General features: G+C 37.9%; 1 protein-coding gene across 1 annotated transcript in view; it reads left to right on the top strand.

The window, feature by feature from the left end:
• Positions 1-10,646, top strand: part of EIF2B3 (eukaryotic translation initiation factor 2B, subunit 3 gamma, 58kDa) — a 233,225-nt gene that overhangs the window by 76,145 nt on the left and 146,434 nt on the right. The window contains exon 4 of the mRNA XM_006839846.1: positions 8,016-8,127. Within this exon, the coding sequence (XP_006839909.1) occupies positions 8,016-8,127 (112 nt within the window). The remainder of the gene's footprint in view (positions 1-8,015; positions 8,128-10,646) is intronic.

Below are 10,646 nucleotides of genomic sequence, written 5' to 3'. Positions count from 1 at the left end.
GGTTACGAATCGGGCTGCGAACCTTAAGGTCAGCGGTTCGAAACTACCAGCTGCTCCGCGGGAGAAAGATGAGGCTTTCTACTCCCGTAAAGATTTATACCCTCGGAAACCCTATACAGGGTCGCTATGGGTCGGAATATAAATATTTAGAATCAACTAATCAAATTTCATGGATAATTTATTAAGATATATTAGATTGCATTAATCATTGGTTCATTAGTAGAGTTCTTACCTTCCCTGCAGGAACCCAGGTTTGATTCCTGGCCAGTGCACCTCATGCACACCTACTCCTGCCTATCAGTGGTGTTTTACATGTGGTTATAATGCTGAAGGAGTCCTGGTGTGGTGCTGTGGGATAAAGCACTGGGCTGCAATGTTGGTTCAAACCACAAGGTGTGTGGTCCAAACTCACCAGCTGCTCCTTGATAACCCTATAAATATTCATTATGAGTCAAAACTGACTCAACAGCACTTAACAACAACGTAATGTTGAGCAGGTTTCAGTGGAGCTTCCAGACTAAGACACACTAAAAAGAAAAGTCTGACGATCCAATTCCAAAACTCAGCCAATGAAAACCCTATGGGTCACAGTGGTCCAGTCTGCAACTGATCCTGGGGATAGCACAGGACTGGCCAGCATTTAGTTCTGCTGTGCATGGAGACATCATGAGCCAGGGACCAGCTCAACAGTAGCTAACAATGGCATAGATTCCATAGAGTTGGAAGGAATTTACATTATAAAGTCTTTCTATCCATTAATATCATATATTTTTCCATTTATTTACGTCATCTTTGATTTCTTAGAAAAATTAAAAAAAAATTTTTGCTGAGAGATGTTTCATACCCTTTAGTTTCATTTACTTCTAGGTACTTGATAGTCTCTAAAACTACTGAAAAGGGTGTTTACTTTTAAATTTGGTTTAAATTTATTTACTGTTATATATAACCTGCCACCTTCCAAACTCTGCTATTGTTCTGATAACTTATTTATAGAGTCTTTGGGTTTGTCTATGTAAACATCCAAATCTTAAAATAAAAACAGTTTTATTTCTACCTTTCCAGGTTTTATGTTTCTAATTTTAATCTTACTGTGTTGACCAGGACCTCCAGTGTAGTTTTAGATGGAAGTAAGCTAGATGGCATTCTTCTCTCATTTCTTTTTTTAAAGGAGTGTTTTTGACATTTCCCCCATTTAAATGATGGTTTTATAGGTACTTGTCATGAGGTTAAGGAAGTCTCTTTCTAGTCTTGATTTATTATGATTTTTTTCTTAAGTATATTGTTGTTGTTGTTAAGTGCCATTGAGTCAGTTCTGACTCATAGCAATCCTGTGTTTGGTTTCCAAGGAGTTGCTGATGGGCTTGAACTACTAACCTTGTGGTTAGCAGTCTAGTGCTAATCCTACAGTGCCACACACCAGGACTCCATAAGTATATTTGTTTTATCAAATTCCTTTTCTGCCCCTATTCAAATGGTCATGTGATTTTTATCTTTTACCCTAATAGAGTGGTGAATTACACATATGGGGTTTCTAATATTATTTGAATATTCATGTCTAGGATAAAACCAACTTGACCATGTTGTATTATCTTTTTGTATTGTACCAGTTACTTTTTATTGTGTAACAAAATTTAGTGGGTTTAAACAACAGTAATTTATTTGCTCTTGAGTTTATGGGTTAGCAGTTTGGCCTGGGTATAGATGTGATGGCTCATCTCCTCAAGTGTATCAGCTTAGTATATTGCTTATATTTTGCTTCATAACATACTATCATTTAACATCTTAAGATAACACTGTACTTCCCCTCTAAGATTGAAATTCAAAGAGAACACACAAACAAGCATGTAAGCTTGCTGGCAACCACATTGGTCTATTGTGAGTGGAAGGGGGGAAGGCAACAATGAAGAAATGGGCTGAGTTCCACCCCCGTCCAATGAATCCCGTTGACTTGGAGATGAGAGCGAGAAGAGGAAGGGCTGTTTGGTCCAAAGTGTGGTGAGACCTGACGACACTTGAGCCCATGGACAAGGGCTTAGCTAGAGAGGGCTAGAGCTGAGAATGAAGCTTCCAGCTGATATGAAGTGAGGGGAGATGCACAAGAACACCCAAACTTACATACAGTACCCTATTGACCTAGCCTCGATGGCTAGATAATCAGAACTCAACTAGAGGAAGATTACCAAAAAAAAAAACAAAAACTTTTTTTTTGGATAAAGGAAACAAGGGTAAATTGCTTCAGTTTGATGAACCTGACCTATACTCAGAGAGGTAGTTACTCTAAATACCAACAGAGAGGGAAGGAATCTTCACATTAAGTATCAATGCTATCTGCTCTGTATACAGGGTAGATAGGGACGGGCAACTTAGACATTGGCTACCTAAAATGAGGGGGTGATAAAGGCACGAAGTGACTGGCTTACAGGGTTTCAAGAGGGAGTTTAGTTTAAGAGTATGGAGGGAAAGAAAGAGTCCCTACTCAATAGATATCATCTTGTCTAGATGGGTCTGGTGAAAAGAGATGGGGGATAAGATTCGTAAGATTCGATAGTAAATAATTGTTATCATGACTAATTGTGACTGTCAAAATTGTAAATGTAGAAGTTTTGTAACAAAAATGGGGAGTGGTTAATCTGGTGAAAAGAGATGGGGATAAGATTCGTATGATTCAATAGTGAATAATTGTTATCATGACTAATTGTGAATGTCACAATTGTAAAGGTAGAATTTTTGTAACAAAAACAGGAGAGTGGTTAATCTTACAGTCTAGAAACAGAGAACCCTAGGACCATCAAGGGAGAAGCACACAAGCAGAATGTAGGACCTTATCCAGAGAAGCAGCAACACCAGAGACGGAGGCAGAGATGGGGTCATGGAGATGAGGAGTGGCTGCTGAGGACTTTAGATTTATGGGAAGAGAGGAACTAAGAGCTGGTGGCCAGGAGGCAGACTTGCAGAATGTGCCCTTTGGAGATGTTAATTATTATATTCGCCTGAGTGGTTAGTTTTTTTTTAAGGCGCTAAAGTGGATAGAAATACTGTTAACTGATGGTACATGGAGGGGATTATAATCATTGTAATGAAACAAGGTGTATGCTTTGGTGAATGTAAAACTGATGATCTGCCCTGTAAACTTGAATTCAATCCATAATAAAAACCTTAAAAAAAAAAGAGATTAACACTGTAAATCAGAAATCCAGGCATAGTTTAGCTAGTTGCTCTGCTACAAAGTCTTTTTACAAAGTTGCAATCTAGGTATTAATCAGGATTGTGACCTCACATGGAAGATTCAACTGGGGAAGGATTTGTTTGCATGTTAGCAGAATTTCAATTTCATAAAGTCTGTTGCACTAAGAGCCTCAGTTCCTAGCTAGCTGTTGGCCAGACAACATTATCATTTGAGCGTCTCTAACATGGCAGTTTGCTTGAACCAACAAAGAGAAAAATCTGCTACTGAGGTAGCCGTCACAATCTTATGTAACCTAGTCACAGAAGTGAAAACACATTCTGCTGCTTAGAAGCTAGTCAAGTGCACACCCAAGGGGAGGAGATACACAAAGATGTACAAGAAGAGGTTATCAATGAGGGCTATTTTTAAGTTTGTAAGGCACAACTAGAGTCACCAGTGGGTCTAGGGCCTCAGCCATAACACATGAGTTTTTCTTTCCATGTATTTTCTTATCATCCAGGAGACTAGCCCAGTCTTCTTCATAGGGCAGCAGCAACAGGATCTAAGAAAGAGTGTGAACAGAATCAGCAAGGCCTCTTAAGGCCTACACTCAGAAATTATACAGTGTCACTTCTGTTCCATTCTGTTAGTCAGAGTTATTCCAAGGCTAGCCACAATTCAGAGGATAAGGGAATAGGAGCCACGTCTTAATAAGAGGAGCTGCAAATAATTTTGAACCTTTTAATATGATGCATATACTATCCACTACTTGTTTGTCAATTTGTTGTACTGCTGTGGCTTGCATGTTACTGTGATGCTGGAAGTTTTTCCACTGGTATTCACATACCAGCCGGGTTACCCACAGTATATAGGTTTCAACAGAATTTCCAGACTAAGACAGATGAGAAAGAAGGACCTGATAGTCTACTTCTGAAAAATTGGCCAGTGAAAACCTTATGAATAGCAGAGGACCATTGTCTGATATAGTGCCAGAAGATGAGCCCTTCAAATTGGAAACTAAAATACAACTGGGGAAGAGCTACTGCTTCAAAATAGATTTGACATGAATGGAGTAAAGTTTTTGAGACTTTCGTTTTCTAATGTGACGAGGCATAACTCAAAATAAGAAGAAACAGCTGCAAACATTGCTTCCTGATCAGAACATGGAATACTGAGTATAACTCTAGGAAAATTGTAAGTTGTCAGAAATAAAATGGAATGTATAAAAATTGATACCCTAGGCTTTATTGAGCTGAAATGGACTGGCATTGGCCATTTTGAATTACATAGTCATATGGTCTACTAAGCCAGAATGACAACTTGAAGCGGATTGGTGTTTCATTCATAGTAAAAAAGAAATTCTGAAGTACAGTGTTGACAGTGATAAGATAATATACATACACCCACAAGGAAGACCAGTTTATACCTGTTACTCAAATTTACTGACCAACTACTAATGCCAATATCATTAATATCTCATGCAAGCAAAATTTTGCTAAAGATAATTTAAAAACAGCTGCAACCATATTGACAAAGAACTTCAAGAGGTTTCAGAAGAGGATGTGGAATGAGGGATATCATTGCTGACATCAGATGGATCTTGGCTGAAAGCAGAGACATTAGAAAGATGTTTATCTGTGCCTTATGACTATGCAAAGACTTTGATTGTGTGGATCATGACAAACTATAGACAGCATTGCAGAGAATGAGTATTCTAGAACACTTGTTTGTGCTCATGAGGAACCTGTACATAAAGAGGTAGTTGTTCAAACAGAACAAGGGAACACTGAATGGTTTATAATTAGGAAAGGTGTGTACCAGGGTTGTATTCTTTCACCATATATATTCAATCTGTATTCATCTCATTGGGGGTCTTCCTCTTTTTCTCTGACCCTCCACCTTACCAAACATGATAACTTTCTCTGGCAACTGGTCCCTCCTGACAATATGTCCGAAGTATGAGAAACGAAGTTTGGCCATCTTGGCCTCCAGGGAGTACTCTGGATGCACTTCTTCCAAAAAGGATCTATTGGTTTTTTTGGCAGCCCATGACACTTTCAATATTTTCCTCTAACACCATAACTCAAAAGCGTCAATTATTCTATGGTCTTCCTTATTCACTGTCCAGCTTTTATATGCATAGTGTATTACAGAGTAAAAATATTGAAAGTTCATAGTTTTACTGCTTTCTTAATCTTATTTATGTAGCCTACCTTTCTTAGTATGGAAACAAGGTGGCTCTGTAGGATAAGCACTGGACTGTGAACCACAAAAAAGATGAGGTTTTCTACTCCTAAAAAGATTTACAGCCTTGGAAACCCTATACAAGGTCACTATGAGTAGGAACTAAGTGGCACTTAACAACAATAACCTTCTCAATATCAGCATTCTAAAGTTACTTGCTCCACTCCCAAAGTGGAATTTACTTTGGTAAAGCAAAATAGAAAGACACTTTATTAAATTTTTGATAATTTTATGTCATATTCTGAGGCTTTAGCTGCATAGAAGGAAATACAAAAGAGGGAAGGAAATGGGACTGAAGTAAAACAGCTGAGAAATTGACTTGCTGGAAATTATTGCTTCCAGAACTTTCAGTGATACAAGGTTTTTGTAAGCCTAAGGACCTGGGTAGGATAAGCCCTCCAAATTACATCCCCAAAACAACAACTCTTTAAAATGGCTGACTCATAATCTGATCTTTGCAGATTTTGTTATATTCTCACGTTTTCATGTAATGGATGAGTTGATTGATGTCTGAATTGTGTGTGTCATGTAAAAGTCTTTGCAAAATTTAGCTTGAAATTGGCAGTATTTACTATTCCTTCTTTGGAGTTCACTAAATTTGGTATTTAAAAAAAAAAAAAAAGAGCATATAATATATGCTTTATAGTTGTTTCTCTCTTTTCAGATTTAAATACCAGAGGTCATTTGAAGGAATGAATGCTTTCAATTGCCTGAATTAAACATATTACACATTTGTGTAATGCATTTGGCTCTAAGTATGCAAGCAGCTATGGCCAACAGTGAAGCATGTTCAGTTGTATAGTTGCCATTGTTTGTCAATAGAAAGCAACATCATCTTTATCTAAAAATCTGTTTTCCAAAGCTAAGCCTTCTGTTTTTCCTTTGATACTCCTTTATAAACAGGTATTAAAACAGAGCTTTATTTGATTGTTGTAAAGATCTTGTGAGAATCAAATGAGAGCATGTATTTTGCTTTTTTAACTTAAATATTTTATTGAGTGTTTTAGTTAATAGCACTATTATTAGAACTCTACAAATATTAGCTTATTTAATCCTCATATCAAACCTATGATGTAGACGCTGTTATCCCCATTTTACAGAGGAAATTGAAGAATAAAGACATTAGTAACTTGCTCAAAGATGCACACCTAGTGAGTGACTGAGCTAGGATTCAGACCCAGATGGTCTGGCTTTAGAAGCTCTGTTTTTAATCATGATGCTGTGCTGCCTCTGTGTGAAAATGCTTTGTGAGCTATAAAGTCTGTACAGATATGAGTAGCATATTCTATTAAGTGTTCAACACTGTGCTAGATGTTATGAGAAAGATAAAAGAATCATAAGTCTGCCTTTGAAGAGCTTATCATCTGGTTGGACAAAAGAAACAAAACAGAAAACAGCAACAATATGTCAGCCTGTAAGATTATTGTCAACCAGAGAACTCTCCATACCTAGACACTTGATTGTGAATGCCTTGTACATGAACATAAATCTAGTGCATACAGACACTCTACTTCTCTTCCATTCTAATGACTATACAGAACTCACAGAACTTAAAATTAAGAGGCTTATTAAGGAAGTAACCAGCTTCTTTCTGTCTTGATAACCTCTGTGAGGTTGATTTCTTAAATACACAAACAAATCCTTGTCAATTTCAAGGCATGGTACTCCCACCAAGGCCATGTAGTTAACTTTAGTTAAAGGTTGATCACCTTAAAGAGTATCATTCCCATTTTCATGGTGAGCAAGTCTAAGTTATTTCACAGAATTTCTTGTACTTTCTTTCTGTGCTATACAGAGGTCTTAGGGGCATCCAGTTCATTTGACTGAACAGTAGTTTAGTTGTCCCCTTTCTGAAAACAAAACAAAACTATTTTTTGAAGTAATTTCAGATTTACAAAGTGGTTGTAAGAATAGTACAAAGAACTTGTATATCCTTTATCCAGATTCCCCAAATGTTAACATTTGCGTTGTTATTCTCACTTTCTTTAAATATATTTACTCAGTGTATGTAATATGCATACATAAGATATTACATCTTTATTATTTTTCTGAGCTATTTAAGAAGCAGTTGCACACATGATTCCCATTTGTCTCTAAATAGATCAATGTATATCTTTAAATTGTATACTTAAAAAATAAGAAAAATTCTCAAGAAAAGGCTATTTTTTTATAAAACCACAGTAAAAGGATCAAAACAGGAAAAACTTAATTAGTATAAATCTTTTTTCTAATCTACAGACCTTATTCAAACTTATGAACCTTAATAGTCCTTTAGAACAATACAAAAAACCTCTGAGTACCACATTCTGGTGGTGGTGGTTGTTAAGTGCCTACAAGTTGGTTCTGTCTCATAGTGACCCTATATAGGGTTCCCAAGGAGCAGTTGGAGAATTTGAACCGCCAACCTTGCAGTTCAAACCAACCTGCAGTCCAGTGCATTCTCCCTCAGCACCTTATGTTGCTATATAACATTCTGGCTTCTCTTCTATACGAATTCCTGTATTTAATTCCAAGAGTAGTATGAACCAGGTGCCTTGCCCTCTGACTTTGTTATACAGGTGGGGCAAGTAGCTTTGTTTGATTTTCCTTCTTTTGTGTGATTCAGTGGAGCAACGTGACTTCGTTGGCGTGGACAGCACAGGAAAGAGGCTGCTCTTCATGGCTAATGAAGCAGACTTGGATGAAGAGCTGGTCATTAAGGGATCCATCCTACAGAAGTAAGCCCTAGGGTTTTTCTTTTTGGCAATTCTCCTTGTTTTAAAACAAAATAAAACCACCCAGTGGATGGGAAAGAGGGATGAAAACTAAATTATACTGTGTGAAATTGACAAAAGTATGTGAATGTTTTCCCATGAGCCATGATGGAGATGGAGGTTTTTCCTCACTGTAGAGGCACAGCTTTTTTTTCCAACGTAGTATCAAATCCTGCATAGGAGTGGTGCAAAGCAGCTGTGGAGAGAACTTTGTAAGACAGTGTTATAGAACTTCCTTTTTTTAAAAAGCTTTTTATTGTGAATTGAGTGAAAGTTTATAAAGGAGATCATCAGTTTTGCATTTCACAAATCATGCACTTCGTTTCAACTCCGTGGTTGTAATTCCCTCAATGTAACATCACTTACTGTACTTCCTCCCTATATTTCTTGTCTCTATTCTTCCTTTTTCCCAATCTTCCTGAATTTTGAACTTAGGTAAACGCTGCCCTTTTAATCTCAAATGGTTGGCCATTATATGGTATATATACTTCACTAGTGTTTTTGTCCCCCCCTGTATACCTATTGTCTAAGGAGCCCTGGTAGTATAGCGGATTACATGTCGGGCTGCTAATTACAAGGCCAGCAGTTCAAATCTACCAGCCACTCCTCAGAAGAAAGATGAGGCTTTCTGCTCCCATAAAGATTCATAGCCTCCGAAACCTTATACAGACACTCACAGAGTTTACTTAAAATTAAGTGGTTTATTAAGGAAGTGACCAGCTTCTTTCTGTCTCAGACACCTCTGTGAGGTTGGTTTCTTAAATACACAATAAAAATCCTTGTCAATTCAAGGCATGGCACTTTCACCAAGGCCATGAACTGACCAATCCCCTTTCAGTAGGCCACAGACAATTCATTTGCATAGTAAGCTACAACTCACCTGATTTGCATAGTCTTTTGAGTAATCCCTGTAAGGTGCATGTCAGGGTACACTGCAACCCAGGACCAGATAAGAAGTACCAAAACCAAGTTGTTTGCAGCTTCCCCAGCAAATGTTATTCAACCTGGATAAAAACTTCTGGGTTCGAAAACTAAGGCAAAAATAGCTTCTCAGTTCTTTGAAGAAATCTGTTTTTCCAAAGAACCAAGACAAAAGGAACCCACTTCACCACAAGGAGTTAGTGATAAGTCAGTAGAATAATTTAATTTCACATTGTGTCTTAATGTTGCTGCCAAGTTTGGGGCTGTAAGAGAGATCCAAGTTCTCATATAAGGTGTTCATAAATTTAAATCAGAGCTTTCTGATAAGCTCTGGAAAGATTGAGTTCTTGATACTTCTGGTTTCAGAGGACTATTGTTAAGTGCCATTTCATAACAAAAAAACATTCCCCTGTTCTTCTTGTTGTCTGAGCTCCTGTGAGTGTTGTAAAAATAAAACTCTCAACACAAAGTGAAGCCTCAGTGTGCTAGGGTTCCCTCCTCTAACTTCAGTGCTTGTGACCTCCAGAGGGAGCCTACTTTTCATAGAACTTTAGGAAAGAATGATGGCAATGACAATGAAGATGATACGAATGATTTTGTTGTTAAGTGCTGGCATGTTGCTTCTGACTCACAGGGACCCCATATAGGGTTTCTTAGGCTTTAAATCTTTGATGGAGCAGAAAGCCTCCTTTCTCCTGTTGGGCTCAAACTTCGGATCGTATGGCTCACAGTCCAGTGCTTATCTAGCTATCATTTTTAAAATTTTGTGCCAGGCACTCACTCTGTTATAGGTGTTTTAAGTCATCCTTACAATAACTTTTTTTTTTTTCTTTCAAGTTTTTATTGTGAATTGAGTGATAAGTTTACATGGGAGAACATCAGTTTTATACCATTGTTTCATTGCAGTGATTACAATCTCCTCTGTGACTTATTCAACAGTATTTACTTCTATTCCCTTGTTTGGGGGTGGTGGGGGGGCTGGCATGCACAAAAGCACTCAGGAATAAATAATCATTTGAACAACCAAAGGGCACATTCTGCAAGCCTGCCTCTTGGCTGCCAGCACAAAGTCTTTCTCTTTCCAAGAGTCTAGAGTCCTCAGCTGCTCTCTCTCTCCATGTCCTCATCTCTGCCTCCATCTCTAGCGTTGCTGCTTCTGTGAATACGGTCCTACATTCCACTCATGCTCTTTTCCCTTGATGGTCCTAGGATCCTCTGTTTCTGGACTGTAATATTAACTATTCCCCCGTTTTTGTTACAAAGCTTCTACCTTTATAGTTGTGACAGTTGCAATTAGTCACAATAACAGTTACTATTGAATCATAAGAATCTTTTTTTTTTTTATGTTTTATTGTGAATTATGTGATAGTTTACATGGGAGAGCATTAGTTTTACATTCATCCTATTATGTATAGTTTCATTGCCATGGTTCCATTGCCATAATTCCCTCTATGCATCATCAATCAACCAAAGGGTATACCCTGCAAGCCTGCCCCCCGCTTCCCGGGTCGTCAGCACACAGCCCCTCTCCCTGTCTGGGTCTAAGTGCTCCATCTGCTCCA

The sequence above is a fragment of the Chrysochloris asiatica genome, unplaced genomic scaffold, assembly GCF_000296735.1.
Source record: "Chrysochloris asiatica unplaced genomic scaffold, ChrAsi1.0 scaffold00026, whole genome shotgun sequence".
In the NCBI taxonomy this organism is placed as follows: domain Eukaryota; kingdom Metazoa; phylum Chordata; class Mammalia; order Afrosoricida; family Chrysochloridae; genus Chrysochloris; species Chrysochloris asiatica.
The sequence above is the reverse complement of the archived record's forward strand: the minus strand, read 5'-3'. Positions and strand labels throughout refer to the sequence as shown.